Source organism: Gallus gallus, chromosome 4 (assembly GCF_016699485.2).
Source record: "Gallus gallus isolate bGalGal1 chromosome 4, bGalGal1.mat.broiler.GRCg7b, whole genome shotgun sequence".
Taxonomy (NCBI): domain Eukaryota; kingdom Metazoa; phylum Chordata; class Aves; order Galliformes; family Phasianidae; genus Gallus; species Gallus gallus.
This window is the reverse complement of record NC_052535.1, coordinates 69,263,934-69,290,148: the sequence shown is the minus strand read 5'-3', so window position 1 is coordinate 69,290,148 and position 26,215 is coordinate 69,263,934. Positions and strand designations below refer to the sequence as shown.

General features: G+C 42.6%; 1 protein-coding gene across 12 annotated transcripts in view; it reads left to right on the top strand.

The window, feature by feature from the left end:
• The window catches only part of TBC1D1 (TBC1 domain family member 1), a 96,082-nt gene that overhangs the window by 19,292 nt on the left and 50,575 nt on the right, over nucleotides 1-26,215 (top strand). For 2 of the 12 annotated variants that reach the window (XM_046940291.1, XM_046940290.1), the window contains exon 1: nucleotides 8,607-8,823. The exons of 9 other annotated variants lie outside the window; for them this stretch is intronic. In XM_046940291.1, the coding sequence (XP_046796247.1) occupies nucleotides 8,794-8,823 (30 nt within the window). In that variant the 5' untranslated portion in view covers nucleotides 8,607-8,793. Of the gene's footprint in view, nucleotides 1-571; nucleotides 803-8,606; nucleotides 8,824-26,215 lie in introns of those variants that run through there. One more of the 12 variants, XM_046940288.1, reaches the window with a different exon arrangement.

Sequence of the window (26,215 nt, the reverse complement as noted above, 5' to 3'; positions counted from 1 at the left end):
CGTTGTAAGTTGTATTTCACAAATGATTTTCGATGTGTTTGTAGCAGTCAGACAGAACTGTCTTAGAATAACTCCATGTGGAATGCAGTTTATAATGAAACCTGAAACTGCAAACTTCTGCATGAGAAGTTAACTGAATAGCAGGAAAGGTGTCTTTTCAGATTGGTACAGACAGTGTTTGAATCCTGGCTTTAGAGATGTTTTATTGCCATTCTGTGGCTTTACTGTTATTGAAAGACAGCACAATTTAGCCAAAGCTATAAGAAATCACAGCAAAGAGCCCACAGCGCTGCCTAAGGTGCGCTTCATAAGCCTTGAGAAGAAGGTCGGAAGGGTAGAGATAAAAGCTGTAAATGAAAGTGTGTGTGGGAGGGAACATCACTGATAAAATTTTCCACTCTCGAGACAGAAGAAAGAATATAATCAGCTGCACAACACAAAACAAAAATTGCAACTCACTTAATAAAAATGCAGCTCTATATGCATCATACAAAGTTACCATATGTGCAAGTCATGATATTAGGAAGTTTCCAGTGGCGTTCCGAGTGCCACGTGACACAGGAAATTTCTTGGGCAGGACTGTGCTGCAGCTTGTAAGCAAAGGAAGGGCTGGCAATGGGAAGGGGCGCAGAGCGTGGGCCAGGCCAGCTGCACACTGCCAGTTGGCTGCAGGGCCCTGGGGCTGCGGGACAGAGCCTGTTCCAGTTCCTGCTGGGGTCTCGTCCAGACTGATGACATGAGGGCAACGTTACAGAAACTGAAGTTTCTTCAGCTTGATTCTGGAAAAGAACAGGACAATACGGTACTTGTTTCCTCTTTTTGTTACCAACATTTAAGGTGCGTAAGGATGTAATAGCAACTGAGTCTATGACTTCAGATCCTTTTCAGATGAATAGCTTTCACACCCGCATGCTCATTGTACATAAACTGCAACAGCACCATGCGAGCTCTGGACCCTGTACCTACAGAGCTGTAAACCTGAACTGATATTCTTTATTGTTAAGCTCTTTCCCAGCAAAAACATTACCATCTAATGAGGGGGGAAAAAGGGTTAAAGTTTTGTTCTAAGTGTTATTATTTTACTAGTACTGTTTATTTTGAGATGGGGTGTGCTTTAGAATATCTCAACCCGAGTAAAATTCCAACAGGCTCTGAGAACTGTCTATGGGGATTGCTGCGGAATTCAGTTATGAGAAATCAGTGTGATCTTTGCATATATCAGAGCTGTGAGGTTTATTAAGTTATTAATTTATGTTGTGGAGAACTGATAACTGGCTACTTTGCTTGGCTCTTCCTACTGTGGAGTTCCGTATACTTTACTAGGCTACTGCTGTTGCAACTGAAGTGCACAAAATAAGATGCTCGGGGCAGTGGGATTATTTTCATGTTTTTGTTAATTATGTGAACAAAGCAGCTAAGCTATGACTCCATAAAAGTATGCATTTAAAATTGTGCATTTTATATTATTCATTGCTGAATGTCTGTAAGAGAATAAACTGCATATAATCATCTTAGCTAATGTGAGGCTCCATTTAATAGGAATGTGTAGTAATATGCAGCCCACAGCACACGGAGTAGATAAAGGTTATAACTGTGTTTTTATATTTAACTAGTTAAGTAAAATGTCATTTTCTGATCAGTCTGTTTTTCCTGCACCCTTTCTAAACTTTTTTTTTTTGCTGATTAACTTATCCATTATTAGAAGTGTGATAGTATTTACATGTATTTTCCTGTGTGAGATGGTGCTTTTACACAAAGGAAATGAGACACGTTTTCAAATGAAGCATCTGTCTTCCCATCTGAATAACTTGGTGTAACCATGTAAGTTTCAGGATCAAGGCACGTTTAAGCATAGCCTTTAGTCAGCTGCTTTTCAGAAAAGAGTTCTGAAACTTTCAGTTTTTTGTTTGGTTGGTTTTTGTTCTGGAGACCTCTCAGTGGTTGCTGTGAGGAAGCAGGAAGTATAGGAGGCTGGAGGAGGAGGGCACAAAGTCCTTCTGTGGCCATTTTTATTCTTTTCTTTTATGTCAGGGGATGTTAATCCACCTTTAATTATCCCGTCCTTCGTGCCCCGTTGCCAGGGGTGGGATAAGTGTTAAAAAATAAGTCTGGCATCATTACTATTTTATGCTTTATCCAATCGTGTCAGGGGGTGTGTACAGATGTGCATTGTCCCTGTGGTGGCTGCTGCTGCTCTCTTCCCAGTGGTTTCTCAGCATCTTGCAGAGCTCAGCTAGTTGTCCCTCAGCTTGGTCATACTGAGAAGAGCAAAAAATACTGGCCTACGGGGAGGGACACGGGAGGTGTCTGCTTCAGCCACAGTCAGGATCACTCTTAAGATCTCAAGGGTTCCACCTGTCTTTGTCTCTGCATGGTAGGAGCAACCCCATTAGTTTTGAACTCCATTCTCTGTTTGTGCAGTTTGCCGCTTTGCTCCACTCATCCTTCTTCAGTTACATAGCTGCCAGAAAATCCTCCATCCCAAAACAGTGTAAATGCTTGGAACCTCTGATGCCTCTTTTGGCAATTTCCAACTATGTGCAGTGTTTTCCCTGTTGTTTGCTTCCCACGTTGTCTTTGTGGTTTTCTTGCCTCCAACCATTCAGACTGAAGTGATATCTTTACAGGTCTGCCCGGACTTACCTGCACATTCAGGATGTGTTTAGTTGGTGTTTTTGTTTTGTTTTCTCTCTTTTATGAACATCTGATTGTTTGGTCACAACCAGCTCACTCAGCAGCGCTTATTTGATCACAGTAGAATGTAAACATGTGATCATGCCTTAGCTGAATCAGTCAGTACCCATGGCAAAGTCCCCGATGACTTCAAGGGTTTTTTTTTTCTGTCTCTGAGAAGACAGAAAATACTCAATCCAGCGTAATGTTTGCCAATCCAAAGTTTGCTCATTGGTGTTTTTGGAAGCATTTGATGTGTCAGGATAATCTCAGTCCAGATGAGCATTTTGCATTAGATAGCCTCAATGTATATGAATGGGTATCAGGACCCTACAGCTGGATTGTATTTATTGTTACACTGTGGATAACCTTGCTCTGTTTCTTTCTCCATATATTGTTATCTTAACATGCCAGCAGGTATTTCTGTACCAGGACATCTTAGATGCTCTTGGCATCGCTCCTGTTTTTTGGTCAGATGCTGTATTTCTAAAAGTGTCCTCTTGTCAGCTTGTCCCATAGCCAACTTCAGGAGCTGATGCTTTTATCTGGTTTTGGGTTCTCTATACCATTCACTGTTTTGGAAAGAGGTGCCCCTTACGGATGATGGCAGCATTTCCCCAGTCCCCCTTTTTTTTTATGAAAGACTACAAAACCTTTCTGCGCTGAACTTTCTGAATCAAATGCTAAGAGATGATCTGTTCCACTCAGGGTACGTGCCCAGCATCTGCTGCCACGAAGAACTACCTCACAACAGGATAAAAGAGAAAAGTGTCCAAATCAGACCCATGGGGAAGAATCTTAAGACAGTGGTAGCAACTCATAAAGCTACTTTAAGCTTATAATGAATCATTTCATTGTCTCATACTCTCCTGATCTTGCTCTAGTTGACCTAGCATTGACTGCAGGACAGCATTTGGAGGATTTTATTCCACTGCTGAGCAGCATGTGAACCTGGGCTCCTGTTCTACTTTCGTACATGGTATAGGATCACCATTCCTTCACTTGAATCAAGGCTTCTTAGCAATTACAAATTTTGTAGCTGAACAATCACATGGATGCTAAAATCTGCAAAAGTCTGGGAAGGGTTCTGTCACCGAGACTGGTGCCCAGAGCTCTGACAAGAAATCATTCTCTTCTGTCAGTCTGCTGTACAGGGAGGGGATTGCATGTTATCTCTAGGCACCAGCCCAAAGTCTTGTGTATTTCTTGCTGGTTAGCAGATAGCCAAAACTATTCAGTCTACACTCTTAACTGACAAACTGTACAAAAACTACCCAAAACATTGTCATTTCCCTTTCCACGGAGTATCTGAAAGCCATTAAGAAGCCATGCTGTTTTCTTCAGTAAGAACTGGGTTTCATCTTCAGCGTGTACATGCAGCTCCAGACAGTGGGCTCCTTTGCACTTTGCCTAAGGGGACAGCTGCAACCAGCCAGTTACTTCTCTTCATGGGGCTGATACAGGTCTTGTTTGAGAAGGTTTGTTGGTTTTATGATTAATCTTTTATTTTATTTTGCACCAAGAAATTGGAGTTTGTTTATAATTTAGCTAAAATGAGTAGCAAAGCTCATTCTTATGATTAATAGTTGGATAGAGGAAAGTCTGTTCTTTTTAGTATTCTCTTCCTTCAATCGATCCAGATGCACTGTTCGCCTTGTCTTAAAATTTGATAGAGGTGGCTTCACATTCTGAAGTTATTTTGGTATCTTTTAACATAGTTGTACGTTATTAACAAAATATTATTAATATTGAGAATTCTTATGACAGGCAGTATTAGTGCAATAATAACTTCTTTTCTATCTCTTTCCTTTGACAAAGGAGAAACCATCTAGCCCACTACTAGGAATGGGAAGGGATGAGACAAGACTCAAGGACATCTTAATGAATGGTTAAAACTAAGTAACAAAGGATAAAAATTGAGGATGTTTGAAACAAAGGCCAAATAACAAATACTGGTAATTACTGACAGGCTTATTGTTTTCTTACGCTTTCTCAATTGCACTTACAAAGACTTTGTGTAGATGAGACCCTATTAGGAAAAGAAGACATAAAGGGAGCTTGTAACAGGTGATTTGGGCAGAGGGGGGAATTCATGAGAAGAAGAGCTGCAGAAGCAGGTTTAAGGAAAAGGTTTCAGGGCAAAAAAATAAAATAAAAAGGGAATGGGGTCGACTGTAAAACCACCACCAAAATTAAAACAAAAGCAACAGGAGAGGCCAGTTCTCAGGCAATTATGTTTGTGACCATTAGTGCAATTTCTTGTGAGACTTCATTCGGTGGTGACATACTGTGAAGACTCTTAAAAAATATTTATGGCCATTAAACCTAAAGAAAGCTAAAATCAGAGGAGAGTGAGTCAGAAGATGTTCCTTTTTTGAGTTAGAAGGTTGAGTATAGTTTCCTTCCTCCTTAATACAATTTGTATCTCCCCTCTCTCTCCTTCTCTCCAGATGCAAAGAGCCTTTTTTTATTATTATTTTTTATTTTATTTTATTTTATTTTTTATGTGTGTGTGTGTAAATTTTTGAAGGACATCTATAAAACGGAAAAATCCTTTTTCTGGCAATGTAAGCTTTCAGATGGGGCTTTGAAGCATTTTAATTGCTACTATGTTTAAAAAGAGACACAAATACCTTGCTAATATTTTCCATCATAACATGGAACCGTTCATGTGCACGAGGGTTACTTTTTTAAAAGAAGATCGTACACATAGATAAGATGGTGTCAAGTGCTACTTACTGTTTATGCAATACAGATGTATTTGCCCTGGCCCTGAATTTTTCCATTTACCCAAAATGGATATACAGTATTTTTGGAGAGACAGTTATTTGTATAAGCCAAATTTAAAACAGAAAAATACAGAGGTTCCCTTTTCAATTGAATATCCTGGAAATGAATGCAGTTATTGTTTCTGCTACATTGCTTTTTTGGAAGGTGAGCAAAACAGAGACCTTTTCATTTACGCAGAAGAATTTAACGCATTACAAACATTTTTGTATCGGAACGTTTAAAGCCTAGCTGCCAGCGTTACTCACATGTCCGTGAGTGTACCCAATCCCTCCTCCTTCAAGGGTAGCATATACTATCTCCATTTGACAGGCAAACTAAAGCAGGAAGAGTCATGAGGTAGCATGCCTGAAAATCACGTTAACAGCAGAAGCTGGAATTCATTCACTGTTACTTTATCTCTTAATTCAGTGCATTCAACACATGAGCACTCTTCCTCCCAGCCCTGTAGTGTGTAGAAGATTTCTGAGTGCATATGAATCATACATACACCACTATAACAACTGCAGGCAGCAGGTTTAGAAGTTAAGTAGCACAAAGTGACACAGTGAGGCCAGCTCTTTGAGCTGGTGGTAGTCAGGGCTAGAAGCCAAGTCTCCTGACTGACATCAGCATTTAATGGAGACTCGGAGGATATGTGTGTATTGTTAGTTTGAAACTGTGGAAGGGTGCCAGCCAGGAAGAGGGAGCTGGAAAAGTTCCCAAGCTGGCAGGATCTCCTCAGAGAAAAGGGCAGAAATGATCGTTTAGACTTAATATTGTTCATGTTCAGCATTACAGAAATACAGCTCTAATGCTACCACCCCAGAACAGATACACTGTACAACTATAAGCAGCACACGATACTCTTGCATTCTTCTTGACTGAAGTAAAAGTAAACCTTGTTTACATACATTAAATTTTAAGTACTTCTGGTGTTTTTGTAAGGTGCCAAGTTTAAAGCCCAGAGAAAAAATGCCCTTTTTTCATGTATGTGCTCCATACATCATAAGCAGTAGCAGCAGGGAGAATATCTCACCTCTATTATGCCAATAAACCTTTGAGACCACCACCAGAGTGCGTGTTGGTCATACAGTTTATTGGGCTTATGGGTAAAGAAAGTCCACACAGTCAAATTGCCCATGGCCAGCACTGTAATAACAGAATGAACCATTGGTCATCCTTGTGAATCACTTTTACTTTCACCTAAAGAAAAATGGATCTCTGTTCTCCTTTTATGAAAATATGAAATGTGTTTGTCATGGTTTTAATTATAAAAGCTGTTGCATTGGTTTAAAATTAATTAAAAAACAGCTCCAGGCAGGCTTTGGGCTCTCCAACCATGAGAAGGCCACTGTAAGCAAGCTGTGTGTCGGTTGGTTAGCTTATACTTGTTAGTATTTTGTGTCTCATGGGCAGATGTTGCTCAGGAAAGGGAATCTACAGGTTTTCAAATTCCCACGTTAGATGTCCTCCCTGACTAGCTATAAATCTTTGAGCACGACACCTAAACTGGTGAATGCTTAGTTCATTTTAAAAGTGGGTAGACTTGTATTTAGCTTAAAGACTCCACTAGGGAGCCCTAATACTTAAGAGAAGCAGATTTTCCCTGGTCCCACCACAACCAGCTCAGCTTGGCCAAGGAGCTGGCAAGCCAGACCAGAGCTAAGCGTGCACCACACTGCACACCAGCTCCTGTATCCACCCTGCTCAGATACCTCCATTCTCAAACTGTCAGCAATACATTAGCCGTGGCCAGAGACATTATGTTTCCTAGGCACATTCTTTCAGCCGTGTGTTCTGGTCACCTTTTCTAGGTAGGTCTTAATATTCTGGGTTGGTGTTCTGATTTGTTGTTTTCTGATTTGTTCACATAGTGTTCCTCAGCAGTTTGGTTGGTCGGATGAGCATAGCTTTGGGCAGAGCAAGAAGCTGCATTTGGTGATTCTTCATCTAACTTTGAGCAGATGAACGTTGTTGGGAAGAAGCATAGGATGAAGCACTATGCTGTACTGTTTGGATTTTGCAAATCTCTCTCTTTGCTTTGTCTCTATGAGGGGATGGAAAATAAAGGGCTTTTTGTTTGACCCAAGCAGATCATTTCCTGTGAAATCCAAGCATTTTTTTCCCCTAATTCTATGTCCTTCCTCCAAACTGAGGAAAATAAATTGTTTTTGTGCAGCCCTACTGCCCAGAGCAGGGCTGTGCACTCGGAGGTGGGTTAGCAGAGGAACAGCTGAGCTGAAAACCTTCCTGTTGGGGAAGTGGATCACGTCCCTTCACCTGCTGGAGACTTTTGTACTGTTGAAAGGCTCTGACAGCTTTCTTACTCTCGAGAGATGCCACCTGGTGTACTGCGTTCAGCTTTGGAGTCCAGGTCCAGAGGAGAGTCACAAGGATGATCAGAGGGCTGGAGCACCTCTCCTATGAAGAAGGATTGAGGAAGATGGGCTTGTTCAGCTTAGAGAAGAGGAGGCTTTGGGAGGACCTCATTACAGCCTTCCAGAACTTAAAGGGCGCTACAAGAAAGGTGGAAAGGGACTCTTATCAGAGAGTGTCGTGACAGGACCGCTTTTAAGCTAACAGAGGGTTAATTGAGGTTAGACGGTAGGAAGAAATCTTTCACAATGCGAGTGGTGAGGCACTGGCACAGACAGCCCAGAGAAGCTGTGGATGCCCCATCCAGCCCTGGAAGCGTTCAAGGCTGGGTTGGATGTTGTTCAGCCTTGGAGTAGGAATGGTGCCCCGGCCCACAGAAGGTGATCTTTAAGGCCCCTTCCAACCCAAAACTTTCTACAGTCCTGGGATGTTTCTGGAGGTAGGTCTACTCGTGATTGATGTGAATGGCTATTAGATAACATAGGAAAGGTGAACCTGGCTGGAAATGTAACATTTCACAATGGTTTCAAATGGAAGATTTTACTTAAATTTCGATTCTGCCATACCCTCAGGAAACTACACAGCGCACAGCGTTGTTTGTTATGGGAGTTGTGAATACTCAGTGAGTGCGAACTGCTCAAAAGAGCACCGCGCTCACTACCAGCTCCCTCCCTCCCCCCGCAGCCCGCCGAGCCCGGCGCGGGGAGCCCCGACTCCCCGGAGGAGGCGGAGCGCGGTGGGGGCGGGACGTGGCCCCCGGCCCGGCCCGGCCCTTCTTTCCCTTCCCTTCCCTTCTTTTTCTTTCCCTTACCGGCCCGGCCTTGCCCGGCTCTTCCCGCGCCGGCGCCGCCGTGGGCAGCGCTCTGGGCGGGCGGCTCGCGGCGCCGCTTTCGGAGGGCGGCTGGGGCGCATGAAGGGGAGGCGGCAGACAGCGGGGGGAGCGGCCGGAGCGCGGGGCGCCGGGCGGCCGGGAGGATGTCCCCATTGTTCAGCTGGGTCGCCAAGGTAGGCGGAGGGCACGGCCCGGCCAGGGGGGGCGGCACGCGTCCCGTGGGGATCCGGGGCGGCAGCGGAGCCCTGCTGCTGGCTCGGCTCGGGGCGAGCAGCGAGGGGAAGTTGGTGCGATTCCGCGGCTGGCTCGGCGGGCTGGAAGCGGTGCGCTGCGGAGGGGAGGGCAGCGGTGAAAGCTGCAGGAAGGTGTGGTATGTGCTGGAGTCGCCTCCTGCGTGCTCTGGGATACGTGTAACTGCGCTCCCGCTGCTCGTTTAGGACTTCTTGGTGTATTTTTTCCCCCAGAACGTATGCACAGCCCTCGGCTAGCCTTTATTTGGCTTACTTAAGTCTGGCAATGTATGTGACGTGCTGGCTTTTGCTTCTGTGTGTCTGAGGCTTCAGTAGTACCTTCCACCACACTTTGTGGAGCTACACATGGATGCAGAGCAGTAGAGGTGGCTTAAGCAAATCTGGAACGTAGTTTAGAGCTGATGTTTCAAAAATGTGCTTTGTTTTCCTCTCCAAAATAGGAATCATTTTGGATTTAAAATGATATGTATGTTATTCTATGGTGAGGCGCAGCAGAAAGCACAGAGAGGATGGGTTGAAGCAGGCTCCGTGACAGCAGAGTTAGAGGTTCCTCTGAGGAATTACCTGAAAAAATAAGACTGGGTCTTAAAGTTAAACTCATGGGTGCTTGTTGAGTCCATAGAGCCCGGGTCTGTAGTGCCAGGTGCATATGGCCAGTTGGCTGATGGATGTAAAGCAGCCCTCTCTATCACACACAGCAGGTGGAATCCCTGCGTTGGGAAGGTGGCAGGAGGGAGCACGCTATGCCCACACCACATCCATTTAGATCCCAGCAGGGAGGACTTCCTCTCCCCTGTCTTAGAAAGGAGTCTGCTTGCTTTTAGCTATGCTCAGAAAAGTAGAAATTTATCCTTTCCTCTTCCCGCTGTTGTTTTTTTAAACCTGTTTAAGTAGCTGCCAGGTTGGGCGTGTGTTAAGCAGTTCCTCCTCCTGTCATCACTGTGGCTCTGTCTCTTAGTGATGTGCTACCGGAGGGAATGAGGCCGTGCCAGCAGCCGTAAGCACGCCGGCCTCATCTGCAGGTGGAGTGATGCAGTTGATGCAGTGGAGTGAATCCCACAGGACATGGTGTGGGGCAGCCTGTGCCCCTCACTTGCTGTGAGTCTGTCAGGAGCACAAAGCCACCAGTCAGCAAACAGCAGGCTGGGGGGGGGGCACAGGGCAGAGTCCGTGGTGTGCAGACTTGGCCAAACTTCTGCCGGGGGAAACGGGGGCTCCTGCAGGAATGCACTCTTGATTTTGTTCTCGCAAATCTTTACTGAGGTTTCAAAACCAATTGTTGCACTGCTGTCTCCTTGTAAGTGGTTATTGTTATTCTTTGAATGGCAGCTAATCATCAGTGCTAATTTGGGAGGGAATACTAGGCAGAGTATTGAGAAAATATAAAATGAAGATTGTGAACAGAGAAAGCTATTCTGCCTGCCAAAGTCTGAGCAGTAAAGCTGTAGGAAGTGCTGCTGGATGCTCCCAGCACAACTGCAGGCTGTGCCAGGGTTTGTAAAATGGTGGCCCCTTTCAGAACAGGGAGAGACTGCAGGGTGTGGGGGAGACAGCCCTGTGGAAACAAAGCTGGGCACTGACTGCTGAAAGTATCCCCCACCCAGGAACAAAGTGCTGAGGGTCTGCGTGCAGGTTCCCTGGCCTGGAGGTACTTACAGGTGAAGTAATGTACCCCCGTGTGCTGTAAAATCAGTTCCTAGTGCTTGTATAAGCATTACCTTTTAATGTGCCTTCGCTGCCACTTTTATGCGCTGTGTTACCCATTTGTCTCCTGTCTATGCACAGCCTCCTTAGGGTGAGCTGTGCTGGGCTGCAGGCCCAGTCCTGGGGCGCACTGGAGGAGAAGCCCTGCCCAAATCTGTTTGGGTTGGTGCTGCCCACCATGGTGGGTAACGACCTTTGAAGTAGTGACTTATTTTAGTCTGCTAAAATTAGTTAAATAAAAGAATAGTTATACCTGTTTTTCCTGCATGGTTTTATAAAATTAGACAACTGACTTCAGGGAAATCCTTGACAAAGCACCTTACAACGCAGCTTATTCAAAGCGCAGTCTAACTTTGGTCAGCTGTAGGCAGAGAGTGCAGACACTTCCATAAATACAGGTGCTTCGATCTTCGTGCTCAGTTCACTGCATTAACTGCTATATCAAAACTTTCACTCTGCAAATAATACATGGAAATGCAGTTTTTTAACAAGATATGGTGTACCTGTATGCCATCATCTAGGTCAAGGCTGGTTCTGTGATGATGGTGGTGCGGTGGATCGATCGGTCCTGGCGGCTGCCTGTAGCTCTGTTCTCCCCATGCTGCAGGACAGCAGTTTCCCACCCATCCCAGAAGGGAGCTGGGCACAGCAGGGCTTCTCATTGCGATCCCAGGCACCCTGAGAATGGGTCCACAGCACCAACAAAAAGCCTGCGGGTGCTGCAGGATGGGTGGCTAATCTTGGAGCTCACACTGAGAGCCTGTTTGTTCACTTGGGTTTCTTCTGTGCTGAAAAACAGATTTTAGAGCATATTCACAATACGTGTTCTAAAATTGCCAATAGCGAAACAAGAAGTGTTTTTTTTCATGGACTGCTGAGGCAGGATTGCCTGTGATCTTTCCTCAGTTCAGGAAGATCACAAGGCTTCAAAAAAGAAAATTTCTACCCTACTCAATGTGGCAATGCTTGGATGTTTGGATATTGTAAGCATTACTGGAGTACTGGTGGTAAATGTCAATTGTTTTTATTGCAGTCCTGATACAATTCAGTATGCTTTGTTAGAAGTCATCTTGTTGATGTTTTGCCATTCTTTTTATTATTTTTCTGAATGAGTGCCCAATAGGCTTCTAGTGGAGAATGTGTGGGAGTGACAATTCACTTCATAGCATAGGGCAGAATCTGCAAATGCAGTTTGCCTCTGGAAGAGGATGAGAGACTGAAAATGAGGAAAAGCAAGAAATCCCTCCCCCTCTTTTTCCTTTCTCTTCTGAAAGGCCTATCTTGTCTTCTTTCCTGCTGTTTCAGGGTATATCGTAGTCACTTATGAGGGTGTTTTGTTTAAGTGTACTGACTTGGCTCTTCTGTTAATTCCCACAGCTTCCAACGTAGCTGAACACCTGTGGGTTTCTTTAATCCCTCAGTGAATGACTTGCTTTTTAGCCAAGACTTGTTCTCTTAAGGAGCCCTCTTCACTGTTCATTTTGACACTGTCTGCAGCTTCATAAGCTTTGAAGTTTGTTAAGCTTGCCTTAGTTTTAAACCCATCTTACTTCTAAGATGATAAGATATTTGGGGAAATGAATTAATGATGGTGGTATCCTGTGGTGTACAACCCTCATGTAAGGCTGGTGCATTTACCCTCATAGCCCTGTTTCTAAATCCGTTTCAATACCTGGATACTGTATCAAGAGTCAGAAAATAAGTGAGAATCAGGACTGAGTGAGGTGGGAAGGCTCAAGTGCTGCAGTTCCTCTTGTAGAAGAAATCTCCGAGCCTTGAACACAGTGGGCTGAGCTGGAGGCACAGGACCTTGCTCGTCTCCCAGGCTGGATGTCTGCAATGCAGGAAACTTCAGATTCCTACAGGAGGCAGATTTCAGCGCCGAGTTCACACCGTGCCCCTGCCAGAGAACGGGAGGTTGCCGCTGCGTGTATTTCTCCCCGTCAGCTTTCATTTTGGGGTAAAACCATTGTCACCAGCTGACAGTGCTCAGATAAGTGCAGATCACAGCCAGAGTTTCACACGCCCGCTGCTCTCTGTATGCCAGTCACTCCTCGGCGTCCTTGCGGGGGCTCCACGATGGCTGAGGAATGTGCGCTCAGCATTTGCAATGAAGTTGGTCCCACGGTGGAGCAGCTCTTACTCAGCAGATACCTTCTCTTCAGAGCCACTTCACTTTATTCTCCCTCCTGCTTTTTCCTTCTCTGAATACACAGCCTGGTTACGCTCCCTTTGCTCACATGTCCCTTACCCCATGGGAGAAGTGCAGGATTCAGGTGGGCTCACGCGGCCCTTATGTGGCTGTACACATGTGCGTGGCAATGTCCTCTGCATCTGCAAGGTGCATTAGGGCTGCTTAGCGAGATGTAGGTCTTTCCATAGTGAAATTCCTGATCATGCAGATTTCAGCTTACGAAAGCCTTTCTGTTGAATTGTTTATGTCTTTCTGAATTAATTTCTTATGAGTATCCACTTTCAGGTTCATTGTTGACCTCCAGATTTAATAAGTCAAGGCCGATGAGGTAGCTGATCTTGCTTCTTAATGCAGGTCCTGTCCTCTGCAGTTCAAAACAAAACATTTAGACTCCAGCTGAAAACTGTTCGCTTTCCTTCACTAAAAAGCTCTCTGGAAATCAGGGCCGTTAGCTGTCCTCACGTGGTAAATGTGCTCTGTGCCAAAGCGTAGCAAAAGCACCAAGAGAACCTGCAGGATCAGGGAAGGTTCCTGGTTCCATCAGAGGCAGACAGTGCAACTAAGTTTTGATATTTTTATTGTATGTATGTGTGGCATGGCAGTTTAACTTTGATTTACATATGATGATCTAAAGCACTGCTTGAAATCATAGTCTGCTTTTTGGAAGGCTAATACGATGTGCAGTAGAGATGTTTCTGAGCAAATGAACACAGCAGTTTGACTCTGGCTTCCCCAAATAGAAATATCCATGAGAGAAAGGTTGGGCAAAACACTGCTTTGAAGAAGCCAGCTCACAGAGCTGCAACATGATTCCAGTTTGGAATTTCCACCATCCTGTGACTTTAGAAGCAGTGGTATTTCTGAGAAGCCTCTCCTTCAAGGGGATGTTGGTACCTTTTTTTTTCCTGTGCCGGCCAATGAATGCTTACAGTATTTGAATCAAATGATGAGAAACATTTCCTAAAGTTGAAGATGAGGTTTTATATGCACTATAGAGGCGGACTAGAGACTTAGCAAGTAAATCTTCAATAGAAACACTGTTAATTGACTTACAGCTTGCATATAAGTACTTTTTTTTTTTTTTTTTAATAAGAAACCTTTATGGTCCATGTGTTTTAGCTGAAATAGTAATGGAAGATGGCGGAAAAATAATCTCTGCCTCTGTATTGTTTGGTTTTCTTTTTTTGTGTAAAGATACACATGTGAAAAATGTGAAGAACATCTCAAGAGATGTGCTCAGAGAGGAGCTTTCTTCCTGTTTGCATGGAGGACAGGCAATTGAGAGGAATGGAGGGGAAGACCAGCTGGAACTTGGGGAGCAGAAACTGAGGCGAGGAAGAATTTAACCCCCGAATCTTGCTTTCGTCATTGAGTTATTTGTATTGAGTTGCATCTGAATTGGGTTTGGTTATTCTTAATTGACTTACAGTAACAAATTCTGAGATGAACCAGTGCTTAAATATATGAGAATCTCAAGCCTGAGGAGGTTGTCCAGAGTTTTTGGGGATTAGACTTCTGTCTGTCCCTAAGAGGAACACTGTGAAAGGAATAACAGCATACATCTCCATCTATTACAAGGGCAGCGTGCACTTAAGTGTAAATGTTGATAGTGCTATTCAAAAATGCATTAAATTCACCTTTGCTGAAATATCTGGAAGCTTCTTCCTCGTTCAGAAGTGGCTGGCTTTGGACTTTTTTCTTTGTGCCTTTACAACATCATCAAAAAAAAGTGTTGTTTTTTTTTTTCCAGGGGGAGTCTTTGATATGCAGTAACCAAACAGGATTTTCAGGTACAGATAGCCTGTGAAATTGCAGGGCTGAGGAGAGCAGTCTGAGTGTGCAGTTATACGGGCATAGGGTCGGCCACTGAATTTGGCAGTGCTGAGCTAAACAGCCTCTTGCATTTTTTTGGTTCTTTGTGTTTATTTCCAGGAGTTCTATACCCAAATGTCATACTTTTATTTGTGAAGTACAGAATTGGATACAAATGAATGTGTAGTTTTTTATAATTCAGGCAGCATTTTGTCTCAGTTTGGCGTTTCTAACGATTTGATAATGCTTTTCACTTAAAAGAGCAAACACAGAGAAGCCCATTCCACTTGTGTGTTAGGTGTGGCTGAAATAGCAGCAGTCCCTACTGCTGACATCATTCTTTGAGTCAAAGAAAGCAACATGTGCAAGGAGTCTTTCCTTGAAAACTTTTCTTCCTTTCCTTACTGCTTTCCTTCAGCCAGATTCTTAGCATGATCCATAGGGAATCGTCCTTGTATTTCCCTCCAGCTTTTTGTGGGGACTTTGTTAAGTCAGTGACATCTGTTTTAGAAATGTGGAATGCTTACCACTTTCTTTTGTGTTTCCTTGGTGAGTAAGTGTTTAAATATAGAACACTGGAAATACAGTGAAGGTCAGAATTCAGTCACCATGAAAGGGGTGTAGCTGTGTGAATTATCCAGCTTAGCTAAGTTCAGTGTTCGGTAGTCATCCATTTGGTAGTTACCATTCCATTTTCTAAAGGAACTGGGTAGGTTTAGAATAGCAATCAAAACCAGAACAGATGCTGAATTTTTATTTCTATCATTATAATTTGTGACTGAATAAAGCGTGATACAGATAAAATTTGATACTTATCAAATACTGACACAGTAGTAGGAGCTCCAGAAATGAGCATGAAGACAAACTTTTATCAGCATGTCTTTCTCTGGGTCACACTTCTTACATTGAGCTAACAGTGTAAGACACTTAGCTGGGAAAGGCACAGTGGCTGTATCTGTAGAGTGATTTCTAGTTTTGTTGTTTCCATCAGTCCAGCTAGCTTGCTCTGACTGTAGTGATGGAAGAGCGTCATTAATATTTTAATGTCTTGAGAACCTTCCATTTTCAGACAAATCAGTCTGGCTCTATGGTTGTTGGCACAGGCTGCAGATCTAGAAATCTGTCACTGTAGGTCTGTAGTGAATTTTGTATGGGATATCAATATAGGATATCTCTTGTCAGCAAGAAGAACCAGTTCCACAATCCGGAAGCATCGCTAAAATTTCTCTTCTAGCTTCTTGTTCTTAGGTATTTCTAGGGTGGCATATTGGCTTGTCCTTGGGATGGCTTTTAGGAATGAGCCCTTAGCTCCATTTGTCTCAGAGGTACCTTTTATCAATGTTTCGGCAACTTTTGTCCATGTAGGGCTGAATGTGCAGCTTTATCTAAAAAGGACAGTGACATCTGTGTTTTGCTGTGGGTCATGCAGATTCACTTTTCACTGTCCCTGCTTGGCTGCCCTGTAGCAGTTAAAAGAGTGAGAGAACAGCCAGTGAAGTTGCCAGTTTTTAAATGAAGTCCAGAGATCCAGTCAATCAGACTGAGATCCAGTCAGTCACCAAAAGCCCAGACAGGTGCTCTTGGGTGTGATGCAGTGCTGTGTGGGGTGTTCTTCCAGACTTAGGGTGATGGTCTGTAGCCCAACTCTACAGTTGAAGCGTTTCTACAACCCATGATGGCTGTCTTGATGGCAGCCTGTAACTAAACAGCACATTTTCCATGGTGATATATTCCTCTGAATACCTGATTAAATATCTTCTTCAGATATCTAGTATCTCATCTTTTTCTTTTTATTTTTTACTTCACTTTATGCTGACATAGTAGGTTTTACATTGTAACTTTTAAAGGTGCCTTCTGTAAGGGTTTGTGGAAGAATTGCTCTACAAAGATGCTTTTTCCAAACTCTTTCCTTGCAAGGCTTTTGTCGAATCTGGATGCGAGAGGGAAAGAAGCTTAAAGAAAAGTTGAACTTTCACCTACTTTAAAACATATGGCCATCCTAAAAACTTAACACGAGAGAAGAAGCAGACTCTAACGTGTCTATTATCAACAGGAATTGGAAGCACTTGCTTTTTAGGACAATGATTCCATGATTCTTCGGAGGAAAAACTAGCAAATTCCCCTCGTGATCTGGCTATATCTTAATGGAGGGGATCTTGAGTAAATGGCTTTCTGTTTGCATTGCTGCCCATTAACATTGCATCAGTGGCTTTCCATAAATGCAGAAAGTCTTTAGGAATGCACTGTGTTGTGGACTCTTCTTGATAATGATTTAGAAACTATTTCCAGGGGTGGTAGAACCATGACCTATCCTACTGTAGCTAAATTTCTTCACAAAAGGCTGAGTGGTTTTCATTAAAATTGTATCATAAATGTTTTAGTTTGAACAGCCCATAATAAATAACGCTAAGTCAGTAAGCTCTCTCTGAGTGGGTCATTTCAAAATTCCAAGTAGAGCTTAATTCTGTAGCTTGTTAAGAATTTTCCTGAATGTTCCCTGTTTATTAAGGGTCTTGTTAGGTCTGGGGGGCTATTCAGGTATATTTTTATATTGGTTTTCCTCCTTCTCCAATTCTGCAATTCTGTTGCATTAGGAGTGCCTGGTCAAAAATCATTAGCATTAACTGTATTAAGCTTCAACCTTTGTTAGTTCTGTAAGTTACCTAGCTGTTACTAGGAAGGCCATTTGTATGGGAAACAAAGGCTGGCGAACAACTAATTTCAGTTTTCATGTTCAAATGAAGTAAATTTGAAACAAATACATTATTTGTGATGATTTACAATGTATCTTAGGAAAAAAAACCAGTATAAACCATACATGTGGATTTCACAGAATTATATAGCTAACAAGGTTTAATTATGTTTGTTGTTCACAGTAACTTGTCACATGAGAAGGTGACTGAAGTTCTACCTGCTTTTCTGAAGTGGAAATTGGATTGTTTTCAAGGCATTATCTCTTGTGAAGTGAATGTCCATGGGAAGATTAAATGTTGCTTTCCAGTCTTGCTCATGTGTGAGTTGACCTGAGGCAGCTGCAATCTGTTATTACACAACAAAGCAGCAAATCCGTGTTTCTCCAAGAACATATTGGTTTGCTTGTATTTTGTACCAGTTCAGCAGAATGCTGAAAGAAGCTAATTGCCTTCTGCACTGTGGTTCCCCTGGGGCCTCTATAAGTAAACTTAATGTCTGAATAAGGTTCTTCCCATGAAAAACATCACATTCTACCCCAAACAGTCCTAGGGAGGACAACTGTGGGGCTTTCTCATCCCTCAGGCCACTTTACCGTGTTGGCAGAATAAGAGAGATGCTGTTTAACTCTGTTGCAAGTAGAGCAACACAGATTAACTTGCACATTGTGCCAGTCAAAGTTGTTCATAGCATTTCCTTCTCCTTCCCCAATGAAAACTTCCAAATAAAATTCTGGAGGAGGGGCATTTCTGATATTCATTTGGATCAGCTGCCAAAGAGGCCTATATTGGAAATAACTCCAGTTGTAATGAGGATATATGACAACTCAAGTTTTCTTTCCTTCTTGTTTGGAGTTTGGATATTGCTAAAAGAGACAGAACAATTTGAGGCTTATTATTGTTTGAAATTTGCCCTATTTTGCCAGTTGTACCTACTTTGTTAACTGTGATAAAAGCTTGAGAGGTAAGGAAACAGGGAGATAAACTGATTTCTGTTGTACTATTGGAATTTAATCTGATGGTTTTCTTTCTCCCCCAAAAATCTCCTTAGTAACTCATTTCCTGTTTTAAATTCTGTTGTTTCTTACATTTTAGTTTAAAAAAAAAAAAAAAAAAAAGGTAAAAGGCCTGTCCTGAAAACTTTCAAATATCATCACTGACTCTTTCCATTTATAACCATCTAAGAATAGGATTCCTTCTGTTACCTATCCTGAGCCTCCAGCTCTGTCTTAGGCCTTTCTCGACCCTGTAAGAGAGCTGCTTACACTACCAAAACTAAAAAGATGTAATGTCTGTTTATAATGAACGAGCACAGATGTATCTAGCTATTGCTTTACAACTGTTGTTGTCCCCATGCTAATTAGTCACTTTGTAAAATGTCGGCCAGGAATCCTTCAGGTATGACCGGTAGTCACTGTTACATCTTCAATTGTCATTTCATTTGTAAAATTCTATGGTAAGAAAACTTTGAAACAAATGAGGGAGAAGGTAGCGCTGTGGATATGTTAACCTGTTACTTGAAATACCTGTTGATTTGCTTTATTGTTGCTTGAAAGTTATGGTACTGAATGGAGGGGCTGACAAAGCTGTACAAGATGAAAAGGAATGGTTTGTACTGCAAGCAGAGAAAGGGGCTGGGGAAGAATGAATTGCTACTATGTAATAAGCTTCCCAGGTATGGAATAAAGTATGCTGATAGGCTTCCCAAAAGCAGATTTTGTAGGAGTACCTCCTTCAGATCCAGTGAGATGCCTCTGTATTCAATGCTGCTCTAAAACCCTATGGAGGCGTTCCATTAACTGCAGTTTATTTTTGAGCTTTTTTTTTTTTTTTTTTAATGGAGAGGAGTAAAAGGTAATCAGCAATCTAGGACATGGTGGAATCACTGTCCCTGGAGGTGTTCAAGAAATGTTTGGATGTTGTACATATCCATGGATGGACATGGTTTAGTGGGAAATATTGGTGATAGGTAGATGGTTGGACTGGCTGATCTTGGAGATCTTTTCCAACCCTGGTGATTCTATGATTTTATTTGTGGAAACTTGCCAGATTTTGTGGTCTTTTGGACTTTAAGGAAGGTGTGTCTGTAGAGCTGTTAAAAAAAAAAAAAAAGACTTTCAAATGTGTCAGCAAAATGCACCTCTCAGGGAGGAAACACCACCACTAAATAGATCGGTCCAGTTTTGCTAGAACATTGAGTACAGTTATGTTCTATTTCTGAACTTGTTTACAATAATCTATAAAAGCTTTCTGCAGATACTGTTTTTTAGAAAGGAAAGGTAACTTTTTTTGTGCCTTTTAAGTTAAGTGGAATGTTCTCCAAATGGTCTTACTTTGCAAAAGTGTAACTATTTTCATTAGTCTAAGGAGCTATGAAGAGACTTCTCAAGATGGGATTTGTCTGTAATAAAGCACATGTGATAGTGTGGAGTCAGCATGCCATACATTGTCCATCCATCTGTTATAGTTGGCAATTTGTGGACCTGTAGGAAGTATTGTCACACTTCTGACTTGTATGATAACATGTTAACGGTAAGAGTGCACGTGGGCTATGTGGAGCTCCACTCTTGGTGGTGGCTGTCACTAATTTCCAGGTGTGCTAGTGTCACTCAGCCACCAGGCTCCAGGTCAAAAGGATCTAGGTTTAAGCAGATGACTCTTTTGTGCCCCACAAAGAACATTTTTAGTGCATTCTTGTTCATCAGTTTCCTGCATACATCCTGGCAAAACTTCAGTCAGCCCCAGTGTTCTGATTTATCCCATTCTCTTTGTAATGCCCATTCAAATGCTAGCAAAGCAAACCACACCTATAGGTAGATACGAAGCATGATAACTTTTCCTTTCATAGGTCTGAGGTGATATTCAGCCACTGAGATTTCCCTTATGGAAGCTGAGAAGCTATTACTGTCGTGCTTTACAGTCTGGTGTCACAGCCCTTCCTCACCCACGTCCCTGCTGTGCAGTTAGCCTGGCAGTTTGCTCTTGGTGCTGCCCCTTGCAGTCCTGTGTGCTTGCTCCAGCTTGCTCTCCTTGTGAAAAGCTACCCACAAGTTCTCTGATTACATGAGACACCTCATGTGTATTGGGTACTATAAAGAGAAATGATGCTGCCCATTATTGATTATTGTCATTCTGCTTCCCTTCTGCTTTTAACCCATGCAATTAAAATTGACTTCTGCTGGTGGTAGGTACAGAACTGTGAGACAGAGTAACATAAACAGCTGGTAAAGTTGCTGAAAGAAGCAAGTTAGTTGTTAATAAGATGAGTAGAGTGCATACAGCAGCAAAAGTTTGGGTCAAACACTTTGAGACATGAAATGGTGGAGCAAAGGTGATCCCATGCTCTCACAGGTTTAAGTACTTGGCACAAGTCCTGCTTTGATGGGAACCACAGCGTGTTTATGTACATAAAAATAAAGTGGTGGAAGCTTGGGAAGCACTGTCGTCATCCAGGGCATAGAGGAACTATAAACTTTCTGCCTCCCTGTCTGTATAAATCTTGGCGGGAGGCATAAAAGTCAACAAATAGTAGAAGAAGAAAGCTAGTAATTAAAGTACTCCAAACAACTGAATATTTGGAAAATAAGAGTTGAGGTTAATGACTGAAGAAAGTCATTGAGGTCAAGGGGGCTGTAGTGCGGATTCCAAGCAATGTAATAAAATGCCATGAGGACATTTAAGACCTGAATATAAAAGGTCTTTCACTAGAATGGAAATGAACTTGAAAGTTTACCTTTTTTTACCTTTTCTACCTTTAATTTATGTTGAAATGTAAGGGAATTCTATTGTTCTGAATACATCCTTGTTAATTTTGGTGAGAGATTAAAGACTGTGATTGGTTCTGTGTGTGTTTAGTTCATTATTTGGTTAAGCTAGTAGGCGAGACTTGTCACAGAGGAAATCCTAGCTGATGGTGCCGTGGCTTGTGGAAGCAGTAGGTTTCTCATTGGGACCCGGAGGCCATGGGGTTGGGTAATAGCGCCTTCAGAGGTTGCTTCCAAGTTAAATTATTCTATGATTCTGAAAGAAATAACTCTGCAGTCTCTCAACATTTTTTGTAATCAGTGAAATCTATAAATTAACGTACTTCAGATCTGAAACCGATAAGCTTCACGTCCACTGAGTGGGGAAAAATACAGTTCAAACAAAGGTAGTTGACCACTGGTGTTGACTTAGGAAGTGCTCTGTTTGAAGTATGCTGAAAACAGACCAATTGCTTTTCAGTAAATACCAGATTCCTAAAATAAAAGATTTCATGCAATCTTTTTAAAAAATGCAAATAAAAATATGAAATAGCAAAGTATTTGTATGTATTGCAATTTCCCTTTCTCACATTTTGCTACTTTACAAAGTATTCCCTGATAATAAATACTATGTTGATGACAAAAAAAAACAAAAAACAAAAAACAAAACAAAACAAAAAAAACCCACCATCATTGCTATATGTCCTGATAGAACCAGGTAGGTTCTCCAAAAATATTTTGCCGTCAACTGTATTTTTCTTGTAGCAACACTCCATAATAAAATAGAGAAAATATGGTATTAACAGTAAGCAATGAGTCAGACTTCTTGACATATTTTATTGAGCCTCCTATGGACAAAAAAGAAGGCAAGTAAATACCCTTAAAATAATTTAGATAATGTGTCCTCTGTGCTTGAGTAGGCAGGCAAAACTTGCTTAAGCAAAATACTTACTTCGTTCAAGAGCTTTGTGAAATGTTAAAGCTCTATTCCAGCCACTGGTGTGGTATCTTCAGAGGTTCAACTCAAGATCTTATCCTAGTTCTTTTCAGTCTGCATGAATTTATGTAGTATAGTGTATAAAGTCACTTCCTGACAACACAGATCTCTAGTAATTTATACAAAACCTCTTAGTCAATGTTGTTAAGCCTGTGCTCGAGCCCTTCACTGATCTGAAGCCTTTAGAAGGGACCAATAGCTCTTTAGTTGCAAAGACTTTGTTGCATGTAAGATCATCCCAACTTTTTCTTTTTTTTTTTCCCCACCTAGTCCTGACCAGCTGGTATGCTATGGTTCCCCTTCTGTGGCATGCTTTGTTTTTACACCTACTGTGTATTAAAGAAACAGGGACCCTTTTCTTAGTCCAGTCTTTTTTTACATAAAGGCAGAAATCACATTCAGCTGTTACTGGTCTGTCTTCATTAAAATGGTTTCTTTATGACAGGCTCTGTCATATGGTTTCCTTTGACAGGCTGAAGACATTTGATGTCTTACTGTATGTTTATATGTAAACTTCAGAGTGACTTCTGGTTTCAGAGGGAAAAAATGCAAGTGCAGCTTCACTTTCTGTGAAGGGAAGGAGTTGTTTCTTGTTTTCCAGATGCACTGAACCTGTGTGTGCTTACAAATGATTGCCTTTTCTCATGCTTTGGTGCATGGTATAGGAGCTGACCGACACACAAATCTGCATCAGGAAGCTGTAGACATGGCTTGTGTTTTGTGTGATTACCCAAGAATCAAATCACAACCTCACTCAATCTTTTAGTTCTGTGCTTTGCTTCTGAAAAGTAAACATTCTAATCATAGCAGAAATAACTCTAAAAAATAATCTCAGCGGTCCATTGTTAGTTTTAGAGGTTATAGAAACTCCTCTTTCAGTTCAGTTTCAACTGTACTTTCAGTTCATCGGTCCTATTTGGCTCATGAGAAGATCTGTTTGGTAATGTTTCAGTGTGGCTTATGTTGTTGTTCTGTGCTTATTTTTGTGGTTTCAGGGAAGTAATTTTAGGTAGTCATAAATAATTTTTAGGGAAACAATTTTAGGTCTCCAGAAGTTGTTTTGCTGATTACAGGAATAATCTTTACCACTAATTACATATTTATACTGAGAAACAAGTCAGAAAACACTTAAGAATAGAATTATTCTAGAAGACAGAATTTATGCAGCAGAAGGAAATCATACATGTCAACAACAGACTTCTGCCATAGATCAGTAGACACAATTAGTCGTGTGTCTGTAGAGATATTGGTATCTGACTCCTCAGGCTGAGATGGGAAGGGCCTGTTTTCTGGAGGGCATCTTGTTGGGCCTCCTGGTCACAGTAGGGTCAGTTGGAGCAGGTTACTCAGGGCAGTGTACTGTCAGGCTTTCAGAAGGCTTTGAGTATCTCAATGGCTGGGGACTGCGACCTCTCTGGGCAGCCTGTGCTGATGTGTGGCCACCCTTCCAATCAGAAAGATTTTTTCTTACATTCAGGTGGGATTTCCTGTATTTCAGCTTGTATGCATTGCCTCTTTTCTTTTCACTGGGTACCATGATGAGAGGTGGACTTTTCTTGGAGGGACTGATTCTTGAAAATCAACCAGCAATCCTAGATTCCACTTCCTTCCACTGCAGTTTTTCATGGAATTCTTCCAGTTAGAGCTATGAGCTGACCCAGGCCTGCTCTCCTGAAGATCAGGGTTGTAGAATCATAGACTCATCTTGGTTGGAAAAGACCTTCTAGATCACCAAGTCCAACCTGACCTGTCCGATCACTACACCCTGCCCTTCATTTGCACATCTCTTGAATACCTTCAGAACTTGGGACACCTCCACTTCCCTGGGCAGCCTATTTTTAGGCTTGACCACTCTCTCTGTTAAGAAATTGTTCTTAATGCCCAATCTAGATCTTCCTGGTGCAAATTGAGGCCATTTCCTTGTGTCCTGTCACTTAGGATCGTGGAATCACCAAAGTTGTAAGGCCAAGTGCAGGGTGCTGCACTTGGATCAGGGCAATCCCAGGTATTTATACAAACTGGGGGATGATCTCCTTGAGAGCACTACAGAGAAGGACTTGGGGGTCCTGGTAGATGAGAAGCTGGACATGAGCGAGCAGTGTGCACTTGCAGCCCGGAAGGCCAACTGTGTTCTGGGCTGCATTAAAAAAAGGGGTGGCCAGCAGGGAGAGGGAGGTGATTGTGTCCCTCTATTCAGCTCTTGTGAGGCCCCACCTGGAGTACTGTTTCCAGGCCTGGGACCCCAGTACAGGAAGGATGTGGAGCTCTTCGAGCAGGTTCAGAGGAGGACCACTAAGATGATCAGAGGTCTGGAGCATCTCTCCTTTGAGGAAAGGTTGAGGGAACTGGGCTTATTTAGTTTGGAGAAGAGAAGGCTCTGGGGAGACCTCATTGTGGCCTTCCAGTACTTGAAGGAGGCGTATAAACAGGAGGGGGAACAGCTGTTTACAAGAGTGAATAGCGATAGGACAAGGAGGAATGGTTTTAAACTGGGACAGGGGAGGTTTAGGTTGGATATTAGGAACAGGTTGCCCAAGGAGGTTGTGGATGCCCCATCCCTGGAGGCATTCAAGGCCAGGCTGGATGTGGCTCTGGGCAGCCTGGTCTAGTGGTTGGCAACCCTGCACAGAGCAGGGGGGTTAAAACTTGATGATCATTACGATCCTTTTCAACCCAGGCCATTCTATGATTCTATGATCATGTGATCATGTCTGCCCTGTTCCCTCCTCTCACTGGCCTTAAGTTCACCATTTCATGATCACTACAGCAAAGGCTGCTCCCAAACTTCACCTCCCCTTGAACTGCCCAGTGACGTGATTCTTAATCTGGAAAAAAATCATCTGTGGTAGATAAACATTTGCCAGGATAGAGCCATGTAGTTTAAAAATTAAAAATAGATAAATTTAATTTACACATCATAAATTTATTCTTTTCCCATTTTTAAAATACATTTAATTACCCTCCATGTATTCAGCATCCAGGTCTGTTTGCTGAGGGACCCAGGGTCAGAGAAGAACAAAACATGTTCATTCTTCATTTCCAAATAACTGCATAAAAGGCCTGGAATGGCACAGGAGGGTGAAAAGAGCACAGGCTTTGGTAAAACCAAGAGCAGTTCCAGGAAAAAAATGTTTTGTTCTTTTCTTATTCACCATAGCATCTTGTCCTCATTAATGAAAAGAGATGAACATCTAACGTACAAAAGTGTCACATGAACTGGAGGTGGTGACTTGCTGCTTCTGCTATGGCAATATTGCACTGATTGCCTAATCACAAATATTGATTTCATCAGCAGGCCCACTAGGTCTTTTGAGTTGTGAAGGTTTTTAACTGCTGCAAAGTAGTTCTGAGTGATGCAGTTTCTGTTTCTAACTACTACTTGTATGTGACCTCTGTCTACTGCTGAATTGCAGCTTTGCCAAAGCCTACAGTGTTCAACACCAAAACCATTGAAGAAATCCCATTCAGTAGCAGTGCATCTGTGATGGATAGCAAGTGTGCGGTCTGGACTTCACCTCAGCTATAACCCTTGCAGCAGCAGCACTGCTGCACACCTTCCGTACAAACAATTTGTTCTAAGGAAACTTCATCCTGGTTGTGATCATGGCAGGCTTTGCTGCTGTGAGGACTGATGCTCTTGGCCTAGGCATCATGAGCATATTCCAGGAAACACTGTGACTGCAGCTGCTATGAGCTCAGCAATAGCAGAGGAGGGACTGTGGAGCTCTGGGTGCGTTCTGGTCACTGAGAGGTAAAACTAGTTGGTGAGCCTATCAGGGTTAAACATGTTTATTGGAAAGTCCTACAGCAGCTGCAGCTTGAAATATGCCTAGAATAAAGCTTCGTGCTTCATTGTCATCCTAATATGTTACATGGGTAAAAAATTGTGTGGTGAATAAAACTGAAGTGGACTTTGAGCTGACTACAGAGCAAATGCATGCTATTTGAGATAATAAAGGTTTGTTATACCATTAAGTTCTTCTTATATGTGATTAAAAAATGAAGCACTAAGCTGCCTGAGCATCCTCCTGCAGCCATGACCCTGCGTTTACCTTCCCCTTTGTCCTGCCTGTGGGATCAGCTGATGGCTCAAGGGTGAGGCAGTGGTTCCTGAGTCACACTGGGTATTTCGTCATCTCTTGTTGAAAATCTGCTAGCTTTATGTATGTGTGAT